This window comes from Apium graveolens, chromosome 11 (assembly GCF_009905375.1).
Source record: "Apium graveolens cultivar Ventura chromosome 11, ASM990537v1, whole genome shotgun sequence".
Taxonomy (NCBI): Eukaryota; Viridiplantae; Streptophyta; class Magnoliopsida; order Apiales; family Apiaceae; genus Apium; species Apium graveolens.
Genome location: NC_133657.1, coordinates 129,777,298 through 129,793,262, shown reverse-complemented (window position 1 = coordinate 129,793,262; position 15,965 = coordinate 129,777,298). Strand labels below are relative to the sequence as shown.

Genomic DNA, 15,965 nt, shown 5'->3' with positions numbered 1-15,965 from the left:
ACACTCAAAGATAATAATCCTTAATGACTAAGAATTAAATCTTCCATAAATTTCTTCTTTAACAATTGTTACCTCCTACAGTGTGCTCAATCTGTACTGAAGTGATCACATGAACTTAAACATATATTAGTTTATTCACATGCACTGTTATAAACATTCGAAGTGTAGCATGCAGTACTGATTTGAATATATCATGTAAAAGCATTTAAGCACACACAAAAAAGTAAACAAGTAATCAAATAAGATAGCAAAGAAGCTTAAATATTTTCATTAAATATGAAGAGGATGAAGTACAAGATTTCATAAAATTCTAAAAATCCTAATACAATCTAACAACTTGGCCTTCTTTTGCCTCTTTGCCGCTCGCTCTGCCTTCATTTCCCTGCGATGGTAGATTTTACTCATTGTTCCTGCAAGAGAGATGATATTCTCTTACAGCTCAAGAGCTGCTAGACGAGCATGTTCTGCCAGTTCAGCACGAAGTTCTTCATGAAGAAGAAAGAAGAACCTCTTCGGTGAAGAAGTGTAGTTCCAACTGATCATCCCAAGAGAGATGATCATAGACTGAATTTGGAACTTCAGTTGGGTGGTAAACTTCAGCACCAATACGAAGCTTAAGTCTGTATGGATCAAAGTACATCTTTTCATCACTAGGATTAAAGATCGGTAGATAACATCCACCACTGCGTGTGTAAAACTGGGGTTGAACCATTTTTGATGAGTAAGGTTGTGAATAGAGTATTGAGAAGATGATGAGTTGAATATAAAAAAGGCAGTAAGAAGTGTTGAAAGTGGAGGGTTGTACTTATACCAGAATGGTTTTTAGAAACTGAAGAGACTCTTTAATTTACCAAGTAATAATTAACTATAATACAAATACACGATTACGCGTATCTAGGTAAGCAAAAAGTAATCTCTCACTTCAATTTCCTATTTCCAATGTAAATACTAAAGTATTAAAAGATACTTGCATCAGAACTAACCCATTTAAGCAACTAAAAGATATTCCACTATCTCACTATATAATTAAAAATACTGCTTAACAATTTATTTCAAATAAGTTCAAAATAATCAATAAAGTATAACAATCAATCAAGTCTTGATCATTATCAGCATTTTAATTATAACTATCAGGACTTATCAACTACTGACATAAACTATTAGTCAAAGCAAGTTTAACTAATAATAGAATATGTAAGCAAAATCAGTAGTTCAACATGTAATTTTCACATAAAATCATTTAGAACAATTTGCATGTTATCATGGCATCAACATTTATCATAAGAATCGGTATTTAACAAGTAATGACAAATAATAAGATATCATGCTTCAATAACATCAACAGACTTAATTATCAGAGTTTGAGAATTATCCTGAAATCATTCCCAATTCATTCACCAATATTGTGAATGTAGCTTCACAGAGAGGCTTGGTGAATATATCTACTACTTGATGATCTGTTGGAACAAAGACCAATTTCATTGTACCAGCTTCCACATGTTCCCTTATGAAATGGTATCTGATATTGATGTGCGTAGTCATTGAATGCTGCACTGGATTTCCTATCATTGCAATAGCCCTTTGATTATCACAATATATAGGAATAGAAGAATAGTCTAACCCATAATCCAGTAATTGATTCTTCATCCATAAAATCTGAGCACAATAGCTTCCTACAGCAATGTATTCTGCTTCTACAGTTGATGTGGAAATTGACTTTTGTTTCTTGCTATACCAAGAAACCAATCTGCCACCAAGGAATTGGCAGCTTCTAGAAGTGTTTTTCCTGTCTATTTTGCATCCTGCAAAATCAGCATCTGAATATCCAATTAGCTTAAAGTCTGAATCTCTAAGATACGATAATCCCAGATTTATGGTGCCTTTGAGATACTTAAAAATTCTTTTCACAACTAATAGATGAGGTTCTTTAAGATCAGCTTGGAACCTTGCACAGAGATAGGTAACATACATGATATCAAGTCTACTAGCAGTCAGATATAGGAGTAAGCCAATCATACCTATGTAGTTAGTTATATCTGCTGAAGAACCAGTATTTAAATCTAACTTGGTTGCAGTGGCTATAGGACTTGATGCAGTTGAGCAGTCTTGCATTCCAAATCTTTTGAGTAGATTCCTGGTGTATTTGGATTGATTTATGAAGATTCCTTCATCATTCTGTTTAACTTCTAACCCTGGAAAATAACTCAATTCTCCCATCATACTCATTTGATACCTGGACTGCATTATCTTTGCAAATCTCTCACAAAGTTTCTCATTCGTAGATCCAAAAATGATATCATCAACATATATATGTACTAATAACAAGTCCTTACCATGGTATTTAAAAAAGAGAGTTTTATCAATTGTAGCTCTTATAAAACCACTCTCTAGCAGAAATAGAGCAAGTATTTCATACCAGGTCCTTGGAGCTTACTTAGTCCATAGAGTTCTTTATCCAGTAAGTAGACATGATCTGGATACCTTGAATTAATGAACCCTGGAGGTTGTTCAACATGATCTTCCTCTTCAAGTTCTCCATTTAATAATGCACTCTTCACATCCATTTGGAACACCTTAAACTTCTTGTGAACAGCATAGGCAAGAAAGATTTTATTACCTCTAGCCTTGCACCTGGAGCAAATATTTCATCATAATCAATGCCTTCTTGTTGTGAGTAACCCTTTGCAACCAGTCTTGCTTTGTTCCTTATAACAATGCCATCACTGTCAGTTTTGTTTCTGAACACCCACTTTGTGCCAACTACAGATCTTTTCTTTGGTCTTGGCACAAGAGTCCGGACTTTGTTCCTTTCAAATTCATTGAGCTCTTCTTGCATTGTTGTAACCCAGTCAGCATCTTGCAGAGCTTCTTCAACCTTTTTAGGTTCAGTTTGAGATAGAAAAGAATGGTAGAGACATTCAATCTGAGTGGCTTTTCTTGTTCTTACACCACTGTCAAGGTTTCCAATGATTAAGTCAGGTGTGTGTGACTTAGACCATTTTCTTGCAGATGGAAATTGACTCCTTGAAGACGAACCTCCCCCTTGATCCATGAATTCTCTGTTATTTCTTTGATTAGTACCACTGTTGTTTCCTAATGCTCCCCCTGAATCAATGTTCTCATTGTTATTAGTATTTGACTCATCGGAATTTAAGGAAGTTGAGTCTGATGATCTTTCTACCGATGTCTCTTGAGATGAATCACTTGTTGTAGCCTCTGGATTTGAGTTATGTTGCTCCCCCTCAACATATGCTTCAGTGTCAGAAGAATTTCCACTGTCCAGTGGAATCTCAGAGCTTTGAGTGATATCAGGACTTGCTGTATCAGAGTCGGGATTTAAAACTTTAGCATAAGGTACTTCATTTTTAAATCTCAAATTGGCATGGTCATCTGCATCTTCTAGACATGTTATCATCTTGTCATCAAAATATACATGTATAGATTCCATGATTGTTCTTGTTCTCAGATTTTAAACTCTGAAGGCTTTTGTAGTCAACGGATAACCCATAAATATTTCTTCATCAGCTTTCAGATCAAACTTGGTCAGCTGCTCCGGATGAGTTTTGAGAACAAAACACTTACAACCAAAAATAGGAAAGAACTTCAAATTTGGCTTCTTTCCCTTCACCATCTCAAATGGTGTTTTTCCATGCTTGTTGATCAATGTTGCATTTTGTGTAAAGCAAGCAGTTTGCATAACCTCAGCCCAGAAGTGGGTAGGTAATCTTGCTTCCTCTAGCATGGTTCTTGCCGCTTCTATCAGAGTTCAGTTCTTTCTTTCAACAACTCCATTTTATTTTGAAGTTCCAGGAGCACAAAACTCTTATTTTATCCCCTTGAGTTTGCAGAACTCTTCCATAGAGCTATTCTTGAATTCAGTTCCATTATCATTTCTGATGATCTTCACTTTGTATGATGATCCTTTTTCCAGCTCCCTCACATGATCAAGAAGAATGGATGGATATTCATCCTTTGTGTGCTGAAAATACACCCATGTGTATTTTGTATATTCATCAACACTTACAAGTGCATACCTCTTCTTGGAAATTGACATAACATTCACTGGACCAAAGAGATCAACATGAAGTAGAAGATATGGTTCAAGAATTGAGGATTCAGTTTTACTCTTGAAAGAAGTTTTCCTTTGCTTGGCTTTCTGGCATGAGACACATAAGCCATCAGGAGTAAAAACTGTATTAGGCAATCCTCTTACAAGATCTTTCCTCATAAGTTCATTGATATTGTTGAAGTTGAGGTGAGAAAGTCTTTTATGCCAGTTCCAGCTATCTTCCACAGATGCTCTACTCAGTAGACAAACTTTTGAATTATTAGAACTTGTGGAGACCCTAGCTTCATATAAATTACCATATCTCACACCAGATAATGTGATCTTGCCATCAGATTTACTAACAATTTCACAATGCTCCTTAAAAAGTTGATATGGTAACCTATGTCACAGATTTGACTCACACTAGTCAGATTATGCTTGAGTCCTGCAACTAGAGTTATATTTTCAATAATGACATTTCCAACTTTGAGTTTGCCATATCCCAAGATTTTTCCTAAGTTTCCATCTTTATAAAAAACGTTTGGGTCTGCCTTCTCCTCAAATTCTAATAGCAGAGATTTATAACCAGTCATATGTCCTGAGCATCCACTGTCCAAGACTAGAGCATTCCTCCTGTCACCCTGCAATCAGTAATTTGAATCAGTTAGTGTTTTTAAGGACTCATACTTGCTTGGATCATTTGGCCTTTTTTAGTTTGTTAACATATGCAGCAGAAGACTTTTTATCAGAATTTATGTCAACATCCTTACTATCAGTATTTATACATGCAGCAACAAATTTTGCTTTAATTAAAGAGGGTTTCAGTTTATAATAATCATAATATAAACTGTGATACTCTTTACATGTATAAATATAATGCCAAACACTTCCAAAATGAAAATAAGGATTCTGTGGTTTATATCTAACTGTTTTATTTCTAAACTCTGATTTGGAAGAAACATCATTTATCTTTTTATTCTTCTTGCAAGAATTAGCAAGATGATTAGTGCTACCACAGTTTGAGCAGGTCTTTCTAGGTGCATTAGGTGGGGTTACATAATTTTCATTTTTATTAACACCTACCTTGCCATTCCTATTTTTCATAGACCTTTTCCTCTTGTCTTTCATGTGTAGATCCTTCAGCTTTTGCTTAAGCTGTTTCCTGAGTCATTGAACCAATATTTACTGAATTTATGTGAACTTGTTCACTCTTTTCAGTAATTAAGTTTGATCTAGGTGTTGAGGTAGTACCTTCCTCATGAATTGACTTAACAGTATTGCCACTAGGATTAAACTTAATGATCTTTATTTGAACCTTGTTGAGTTTGACCTTGCTATCAGTTTTTATTGGTTCTGTTATCTCAGTTTCTTTTCCACTTTTCTTATGAGAATTAGATCTAGCTGAGTATCCTAATCCTGATCCCCAACAACCATTCTCTAGAATTTCCTGAGTTGATTTTCCTGAGTTAGTCCAAAGTTTAATGACTTCTCTTTCTTTTGATAGCTCATTTTCTAGATAAGTATGTTTTTCTAGTAGTTTTTCCTAAAAATAAACAGCATTATCTCTTTATTTTTGAATTTCTAGCATGGAAAGCAACTCAGTTTCTAGGTGATCATTCCTTTTCTTTAACACAGAGTTTTCACTCTTAATTCTATTATTCTCTAATGTTTGATCCCTAAAACTAACATGCAGAGACTTGAGAAATAATCTTAATTCATAGATATCATCAGTATCAAAAGCAAGAGTTGTCAGAGGTACCTTTAATTCAGCATTGTTAGCCTCAACATCAGCTTTTGCCATGAGAGCATAATTGAATCCATCATCTAAATCTGATGAATCATCCCAGTTTCCCTTCTTTGAGATCAAGGCTTGTTTCTTCTCAACTCTGGGTTTTCTGTAGTCAGCTGCAAAGTGTCCAATTACATCAAAGTTGTAACATCTCTCTTTTGACTTGTCAAGTTTTCCAGATCTTGATTCCTTCCCATCCGTATTTTTCCTGTTGTTCCTCTTATCAGAGTTTGAGGAACTGGAACCTCTTCTGGAAAATCTTCTCCCTTTCTTGAAGTTCTTGTAGACCATCTTCTTAAAGATTTTAACCAGTAGGGCAGCCATTTGTTCCATATCTTCATTATTGTTATGATCACTGTCAGTATCTGATCAAGTATCAGTATTTGAGTCATCATTAGTATTTGATAATTCAGTATCTGACTTTGTAATCATGGCTTTCCCTTTGGAGTAGCTTTTTCTCCTAGCTTTCTCCTTTGGCTTCTTTGCTCCATCTCTAGTTCATGAGTTTTCAGAACTCCATAGATCTCATCTAGATGTGTGATGTCAAGTTGATAGTTATCCCTTATTGATGTGACTTTATAGTCCCACTTTTCAGGGAGAGCAAGTAGGAACTTCAAGTTTAAGTCCTCAAAATCATATTCTTTGTCGACAAGGGATAAGTAATTCAGCAACTTCTGAAATATGTCATAGATCTCAGTTAGATACTCATTGTCCCTTGAGTCAAAGTGCTCATATTCTTGAGTAAGTATTGTCCTCTTGTTCTTCTTGATAGCAGTTGTACCTTGACACTTTACTTCTAAAGCATCCCATATTTCTTTTTATGTCTTACACTCTATTGGACATAACACTATCAAGACTATTTTACAAGATGTGTCTGACCTTAGCATCCTTCATGATAGATGAGATATCTTCAGGAGAGTAGTCCTTTATGTCTTTGTCTATCATCTTTTCTGGTTCTCCTGCAAGCGAAACAGCTACCTTCATTGGTCTGTAAGGACCATCATAGATCATGTTCAGATATTCGGGATCTGTGGCTTCCAAGCACATGGACATCCTGACTTTTCAAATTGTATATTCATGTATCTTCAGGGTAGGCACTTTGATTGCTTCATACTTACTCATATTGCTGCTTATCTGTGATGTGGTTGGGGGTGGTGGCTTCAGATTCGGATTCTGTATTTCTTCTTCTTTGTCTGACATGGTTGATTGATTTTCAGATCTTAAATTATTTGTACGTTAACATCAATCTCTGATACCAATTGTTAGACCCTTAATCAACTATAGAGGGGGGGTGAATACATTTAATACAATCAATTCGACAAAGTTTTAACAGAATCAACAGTTTTTATATTAACTGATATAAACTAATTACAATCGTACTCTTTCAAAAGGATGAACAAATATCCTTGAGAGCTGCTAGGTTATGCGAAAGATATAACTATATCACAATCCTTATAGCATAAACCTAATCAGTGCTTTATATAGAGCACAACTACCAATGTATAAAGAATCTTATTATATTAACAACAAGGAAACCTATACAATTGCTTCTGAGATAAAGTCCTTCACCGCCTTGAGTTCATGTTTCCTTTTCCTTCTCAAAGATCAACTAATGTGATAAATACTGATTTCATCATCCGTTGACATCATCATCCATTGATATCATTATCCGTCGATATCATCATCATCATCTGTCGATGCTTCTGATAGTTTCTGTTTGATATCATCAATTGCTCCTAACATGAAAAGAATACCAGAAGATTTTTTAGATTAGAAGACCAGCTAAAGATATCAAGCAATGAAACTCTCAAGGAAATGCAGGAGATGCTGGATTTATCTAATGAAGATGAATCTGAGTTCTACGGAAAACTTCAACACCAGATAGAAGAGAACAATGAAAAGTTGGGAAAGAAGACTAAACACTCAAGGAGAAAGGATTAATTTGCTCAGACTAGAGGAGCACCTTAAACAATGTTTGTGATACTTTTTTGAACTTTCTTTTATCAACTTTCAATAAAATTGCAGCACTTATCATTTATCTGCTATTGAATGATCCTTTTGTATAAGGTGTTTTGTTATCATCAAGTCCTCCTAAATTTATGCCTACAATTCTAGTAGACATAAATTGGGGGAGATTGTTAGGAATATGTTGTAAGGTTGATGATATTTTACCAAAACACCTTAGTAGATTTAATTAAGTGTAGTTGTAGCTTTCAACGGATAATCTTACTCTGTCATCCGTTGAAAGAGTAGCTTATGTTTAAATAAGTTTTTGTAGCGCATTCCTGTATACTGTAATGTTTTAGATAATCAGAAGTTGTAGGATATTCTAAGTCATGTTGGCTACTAGAATGATATGCAAAATAGGTTGGCTAATTGTAAATATTAGATGCCTTGTAATATTGCATAAATGAAATCGAGTCAATTGTTATGGAAATACTTTAAACGGATGTTTCTACAAGGCTTCGACGGATAACCGAAGTCTCAATCAACGGATGATCCAATAGAGTCTCGACGGATAATCAACAGAGTCTCGACGGATAACAAATTCAAATATGAGTTGATAGTGACTTGACAGTCACATGGGTTGATTGTATACAAAAGGAATGTGGCAGCCTATCAGCATGATTTTGAGAACAAAAAAACATTTCCATTTTCATGCTTACTTGAAGTAATATAAAGATGCTGAATAGAGAAATGAAGAAACATGTGATTAGACTTAGACATTTTTATTTTATTAGTTTGTCTTTTTCATAAGTAACTTGGTGATATATAAACCAAGATTAACAAGTAGATAACTATCGATTAAAAGCATTGAGAAATAGATAAGGCAAAATATGTTAAAAATTTCCCAGTTCTTACTTTGTAAATTTACTAGTAAGCAGCTGTGTGCATTCTTGTATCACAGAGTTCTCAATCAATCAATATATATCTTTGGTGGAAAGTTCAATCCACCAGAAAGTTTTTAAATCTTTGTATTTAGTTAATTCGTGTTTTGAATACATTCATATTTCATTTCGCATACTTGCATATTCAAATACCCGATATACTTTGATAAAAAAGTTTCTTTAATTTTGAAAAGAAACAAATAATTACATTCAACTCCGCCTTCTGTAATTCTATTGTTACATTATTTGGGAATAACAAAGACCTGAGTACTGAGGGAAGATTCTAGCATTTTTTCGAGAACTCAATCATTCTAGCATTTTTCTAATTTAGAATAAACATTCATTTAGATCATGTCACCTAAGTATTTGAAAACGTATAAAAATGTTTAAAGACCGGGACATTACTCAAAAATAAAGGCTAAAGTAATTATCTGAGGAGAACACACTAAAACCAAATAAAAGTTGAAAAATTGTGGATGAAAAATCAGTGGAAGTAAAATCAAACATACATACAATACAAACGAAAAAGTTGCGCACGAATCCAATCTCTTTATACGTTATCACTAAAATTATCTTCCGTTGTTATCAACGACGCCTAATAAAAAAATACCCAGAGCCCAAAATATTTGCTCTGGTAAAACCTTATCATTTTCTCTCTATCCAAAACCCTAAATTTAATCATCATTTTCAATGGAGCCAAGCACTGTTGCTGCATCAAATTCATTGGTTTCTGCTGACCCTTTTACAGGTTCTGTTGAAACTTCTTCTTTTTTGGATAAAAATGTTGTTAATGGTAGTGATGATATTAGTAGTGTAAGTGATGATGGTTTTGTTAGTGGTGAGGAGGATTTTGATGTTGAAAATAAGGTTTTTTTAGATTTCCCAGATGATAAATTTGTTGAATTTAAGTCTGTTGATGTCAATTCTGGTGACCCTTTTATGGATTTTGAAACCCCATTTGCAGGTGGTGAAGAGAAGAGTTTTAAAGATGTGGTTTTGGAGAGTGGGGAGGGGTTGAATTTGGGGGATGGTGAGAATGGAGTGGTGGAGGGGAATGGTGTTGTCGAAAAGAGTTTTAAGGATGGGGTTGTGGGGAGGGGGGAGGGGGTGAATGGAGTGGTGAAAGGGAATGGGGATGTTGTCGAAAAAAGTTTTAAGAATGTCGTTGTGGGGAGTGGGGAGGGGGTGAATGGAGTGGTGGAAGGGAATGGGGATATTGTCCAAAAAAGTTTTGAGGATGTAGTTGTGGGGAGTGGGGTGGGGATGAATGGAGTGGTGGAAGGGGATGGCGATGTTGTCGAAAAAAGTTTTAAGGATGTAGTTGTGGGGAGTGAGGAGGGGGTGAATGGAGTGGTAGAAGTGAATGGAGATATTGTCGAAAAAAGTTTTAAGGATGTGGTTGTGGAGAGTGGAGAGGGGGTGAATGGAGTTGTGGAAGGGGATGGTGATGTTGTCGAAAAAAGTTTTAAAGATGTGGTTGTGGAGAGTGGGGAGGGTGTGGATTTGGGTTCGGGTGAGGATGGAGTTGTGGAAGGGAATGGGGATATTGTCGAAAAAAGTTATAAGGATGTGATTGTGGAGAGTGGAGAGGGATTGAATGGAGTGGTCCAAGGGAATGGTGATGTTGAAAAAAGTTTCAAGGATGTGGTTGTGGAGAGCAGGGAGGGGTTATCGGGGAATGTTGATGTTGTGACAGAAGAGGGTTTTAAGGAAAATAAGGCGAGTGAGTTTTCTGAAGGGTTGGGGAGTGGGGTAGAGGATATGAAGATGAAGGGTGAGGAAGGGTTGGAGGTGAAGAAAATGGAGAGTGTTAACCAAGTGGTTGAGAAACATGTTGTTGAAAGCAGTGAGAGTGAGCAAGTAGGCGATGTGGTTGTGGAATCGGGAGATGGTGGCGAGGTTACACACGAAGGAGACACTGTTGTGGAGACTATAAATGTTGACTTGTTGGAGCCTGGTGTTGCTATTGTTGGGGAAATGGAAGAGAATGGGAGAGTTGATAGAAGTACGAGTTTGAATATGGAGTCTGATCAAGTAAGCGCTGGGACTGTTGAGGAGGTCGTAGGTGAAAATATTGTTGTGCCTACAGATTCTGATAATTTGAGCTTGGACAACGAATCTGATAATGTGATTATTGGGACTAATCAGGAGAGTTCAGTTCAGAAAACCATCGCACCATCAAAGTCTGAGTTATCTGAGTTGGATGGTGCAAAATTAATCCTGGATGTTGAGGAAGTTGATGGGGTTGTGAGCTCTAATAATGGGGCTGATCAAGATCATGGTAAGATTCTTTCTGCTGTTCAAAGTGGTAATTATGCGCACTACAGTGCTAATATTGTTGAATCAAAGAATTCTGCAGATGTTAAGACTACCTCTGAAGGAGACTCTGTTATAGAAAATATACAGGTGGATAAGTCAGAACCTGGGGTGGCGGTTGTTGGTAAAATAGAAGAAAATGGTCATGCTGATGCAGAAGCCAGTGCCAGATTAGAGAACCCTGCGGAAGTAGAAGTTTTTACCCGCAATTTAGCTGGTGCTGATGATTTTTCTGCTGTCGTTTATGCTCCACATTCCCCAGGTAGTCTTCCTAGCAATGCAGAAGAACTTAAACGAAATGATGATTATAGTGCAAATGGTCAGGATAAGATAATGGAAAATGGGGTCTCTGAAAAATTCTCTGCAAATAATTCGCGTGAATCAAATCAACTTCAAAACAAAGAACTTGAGGTCAAAGATGAAATAAATTTTGGAAAAAATGAAGCAAATGGGGATGTCTTAGAAGCCTCAGGTTCTGAAGGGGACTCCGATGATATGATTTTTGGTACTTCTGAAGCTGCAAAGCAATTTATCGAGGAGTTAGAACGTGGTTCAGAAGAGAATTCAAATTCTGGTGCAGAGAGTTCTCATGATAATGCACAGGGAATTGATGGACAAATTGTGACAGACTCAGAAGAAGAGGACACTGATGAAGATGGAGAGGATAAGGAGTTGTTTGATTCAGCTGCATTAACGGCTCTCTTAAAAGCAGCAACAGGTGCTGGATCAGATGGAGGCCCAATAACTTTTACATCTGCGGATGGCTCTGGGCTTTTCTCAGTTGAGCGTCCTTTTGGTTTAGGATCCTCAACGCAGTTTTTAAGGTCTGCTCCACGAGCAAATCGGTCTAATATTTTCAGTTCAAGTTTTGCTGGTGGTGAGGAATCTGAGAGCAACTTGAGTGCCGAGGAAAAGGAGAAGCTAGAGAAGTTACAATCAGTCAGGGTTAAATTCTTGAGACTTGTTCATAGATTAGGGATGTCTTCAGATGATGCAATTGCTAGCCGGGTTTTATACCGGCTGGCGCTTGTTGCAGGGAGACAAAACAGTCAGCTTTTTGGCCTTGATAGTGCAAAGGAGACTGCTTTGCAGCTTGAAGAAGATGAGAAGGAATCTCTGGACTTCTCCTTGAATATACTAGTGCTTGGGAAATCCGGAGTTGGAAAGAGTGCAACCATAAATGCGATTTTCGGTGAAGAGAAAGCTCGAGTGGATGCATTTCAGCATGCCACAACTACTGTTAAAGAAATCATAGGTATAGTTGACGGGGTTAAGATTCGGGTCATTGATACACCTGGCCTCAAACCTTCGGTATTGGAGCAGTCTTTTAACCAAAGCATTTTGTCTTCTGTCAAGAAGTTTACAAAGAAAAACCCTGTTGATCTTGTATTGTATGTGGATCGTCTCGATGCCCAAACTCGAGATCTTAATGATCTACCTCTATTGAGTACAATTACCAGTTCACTAGGAATTCCTATATGGCGTAGTGTCATAGTAACTTTAACACATGCTGCTTCTGCACCTCCAGAAGGACCATCTGGTTCTCCTTTGAGTTATGATTCGTTTGTTGGCCAACGGTCTCAAATTGTGCAGCAGTCCATAGTGAGAGCTTCTGGTGATTTACGAATGATAAGCCCAGGCATAATGAATCCAGTTTGTCTGGTTGAGAACCACGGGTCATGCCGAAGGAATAGAGAAGGACAGAAGGTTCTCCCTAATGGCCAAAGTTGGAAACCTCAATTGATGATATTGTGCTACTCTACGAAAATTTTATCAGAAGCGAATTCCATCTCAAACCCTCGAGATTTATTTGACAGCCGTAAGCTCCTTTCCTACCGTACCCGCCAGGCCCCTCTTACGTACATGTTGTCCTCCATGTTACAGTCACGTGTGCACCCAAAGCTTTCCTCTGAACAGGGTGGCGACATTGGCGATTCTGATGTTGACTTGGCAGACCTATCAGATTCTGACCAAGAGGATGAAGATGAGTATGATCAGCTTCCACCATTCAAACCTCTTAGGAAATCTCAGCTTGCTAAATTAAGCGTGGAGCAAAGGAAAGCCTACTTTGAGGAGTATGATTACCGTGTAAAACTTCTTCAGAAGAAGCAGTGGAGAGAGGAGTTGAAAAGATTAAAAGAGATGAAGATGAAAGGCAAGGATTCTGCAAATGATCTTGAAGAAGATCCAGATGCTGGTTCTCCAGCCCCAATATCTGTTCCATTACCAGACATGGCCCTTCCGCCTTCTTTTGATGGTGATAATCCAGCACACAGGTATAGGTTTCTGGAACCAACTTCGCAATTTCTGGCAAGGCCGGTTCTGGACACTCATAGTTGGGATCACGACTGTGGATATGATGGGGTCAATCTTGAACAGACTCTGGCCATTCTCAACCAATTTCCGGCTGTAGTTTCTGTTCAGCTCTCAAAGGATAAGAAAGATTTCACCGTCCATTTGGATTCTTCCATTTCTGCCAAACATGGGGAGAATAGTTCAAGTATGGCAGGCTTTGACATTCAGAATATGGGTAAGCAACTTGCCTACATCTTCAGAGGTGAAACCAAGTTCAAGAATTTCAGGAAGAACAAAACCACTGCCGGAATATCAGTTACTTTCTTGGGTGAAAATGTTGTCAGTGGGCTTAAAGTTGAGGATCATATTTCTTTCGGAAAGCAGTATTCTTTGGTTGCCAGTGGGGGTACAGTCCGATCTCAACAGGATGTAGCATATGGAGCTAATATCGAAATGCAGCGCAGGGAACTTGATTATCCTATTGGACAGGTGCAGTCCTCACTTGGCCTCTCCTTAATAAAGTTTAGAGGTGAGTTAGCTATGGGGTTCAACAGTCTAGCTCAATTCTCTATTGGACGAAATTCTAAGGTGACTGTACGTGGCCAAATAAACAACAAGCTGAGTGGCCAGATTACTGTACGGACAAGTAGCTCTGATCATCTTTCTCTTGCTCTTGCAAGTATTCTTCCAGTCGCAGTTACCATTTACAACAAACTTTGCCCTGTTGGTGAGAAGTTCTCAATCTATTAATTCTTGTTTGTTTGTCAACTTTGGTTCATTACGAAGCTTGCCCGGGAAAGTAGATGCTAGCATTTTACACGAGAATTGTGTTTTTTGACCTATTCAGAACTGCTTCGCATATCAAGATTATGTTAATTGTCATTTTGGTGAGAATGCGTTCATATTTTTACCTACTTTACGTAGTGTTTTAGTGGAGATTACTTCCCAGCAATTTATTACTTGAATATCCGGTGTATTGGTGTTTGAGCTTACAACCATGACTGGTAGCCTCCTGTTTCCAATTTTGTTTCGTGAGATTAGCAATTGGTGGAGTATTGACTAGGTTGCTTATGTTAATAATTTAGTTATCGAATTTAACTATAATTATCTTGTCTTTTTATTTTTAAATTTCAATGGGATTGATAATACCTCTGGATATGAGTGGATTTATAATTCCTTTAAAACTTAAAGGTTGTGAAAATGAATCGTTGGAACCGTTTGAAGCAGTGAGATGAAATCAGTGCAAAATTGAAGCAGTCCGGGAATTTTGTAGCTTTGATATAACCATCTTGTACTCAACTGAGCATATAATTTTAGCCAAGTTTTCCTTGGACAATGAGCGGAAGCCAAGGTAAAACTGTCTTGTTTTGACAAAAAAAAACAAAAAAAACAAATCCTTGTGTTCTCATTAGATATCTCCTCTGCAACATCTAACAAGAGGCCTACATTTTGTAGATTCAGGAAGTTCAAATTTTAATATTTGATTTTTTTTAATATACAGATTAAAAAAATCACTTGTTTACTATTATTTATAAAGTTTACCAAAATTTAGGTTGATTTTGTAGTGTGGGCCTTGGATAGAGAAATTTTAACATGGTTACAAGGGAGTAGGTGTTTTGCTTGACGGCATATTTGAAACTTACAACATCGTGAAGTAGTTTTGTGGTATTCTTACTCGGGGATCGGTGGTGGTGGTGGTGGTGGATGAGAAAGAATGCAAACTCATGTCCGAGATATAAAATACGACAGTGTAATAAGGAACTTCCTAACTATTTTAAGGATTGTGTGAAGAATGTTGTCGACAAGTTTAGCCGCCTCATTGTGGAAGGAAAGGGATCTCCCAATGCAACGTGACCGTATTTTAACTTTCTTTACTTGAAGATATTTCTGAATTTTCTTCAAATCAAATTTTCAATCATAAATTTAATTTAGAAAAAAAAACTAGTATTCCCATTCTGACTTTAGAACATTTGCAAAAAAATTTAAAAGGATTACCCGTTTAGGACATAGTATGTGTAGCAGTAGTACCACCATACTCGCAAAGTTAATGCGTTAGAATTACATTAACTGTTACGCCCATTGTTACATATTTTGGAAATTGGAATTATTCGGATGATTTACCGATTTACGATTTATCGGACGATTTTTAAAAAATTGGATGATTAATCGGCAATTTATCGAAAATCGGATAAATATTTTTAATCAATTTTTGAGTAATTTATCATTAATTTTTAAAAAATCGGCTGATTTCTATAACATAGATTACACCAAGATTAATATGTACAAGTGAATCTAATGTTCAGTCATACAGTTGTTCCACGACTCTCTTAAATGCGCCAAAACTAGGAGGAGTAACTATACTAGCTACATAATTTATTGACTGGCTAGATAATTTATTCAAGGTATGCTGAGTGTTAGGGCTGTATACAAGATTTCCAAGTACTGTACACAATTGATGTCATTCTCTTCTCCTGCCTGTAGTATAAAAAGTTTTTTTTATAGGAGTTCTTGTAACGCGTACATCATATCCGCCATCTGTTTAACAACTAAAACTCCCGTATAAATTTTGAAGAGTTAATTATATTGTACACTCCAACTTTCATTTAAAATCAAAATAGTATATCTACTT

General features: G+C 36.7%; 1 protein-coding gene across 2 annotated transcripts; it reads left to right on the top strand.

Annotated features, from left to right (window-relative positions):
• The first annotated feature begins 9,221 nt into the window (after window positions 1–9,221).
• LOC141697685 (translocase of chloroplast 159, chloroplastic-like) lies at window positions 9,222–14,301 on the top strand. Of its 2 annotated transcripts, none has more exons than XM_074502183.1 (2): window positions 9,222–11,006; window positions 11,085–14,301. In XM_074502183.1, exons 1-2 carry the CDS (start codon window positions 9,416–9,418, stop codon window positions 14,084–14,086), a joined length of 4,593 nt encoding a protein of 1,530 aa, XP_074358284.1. In that variant the 5' UTR covers window positions 9,222–9,415; the 3' UTR covers window positions 14,087–14,301. The 2 variants fall into 2 exon arrangements, with proteins under 2 accessions (XP_074358284.1, XP_074358285.1); XM_074502184.1 differs by having other exon boundaries at window positions 9,224–9,473; window positions 9,690–14,301.
• Window positions 14,302–15,965: the final 1,664 nt, after the last annotated feature.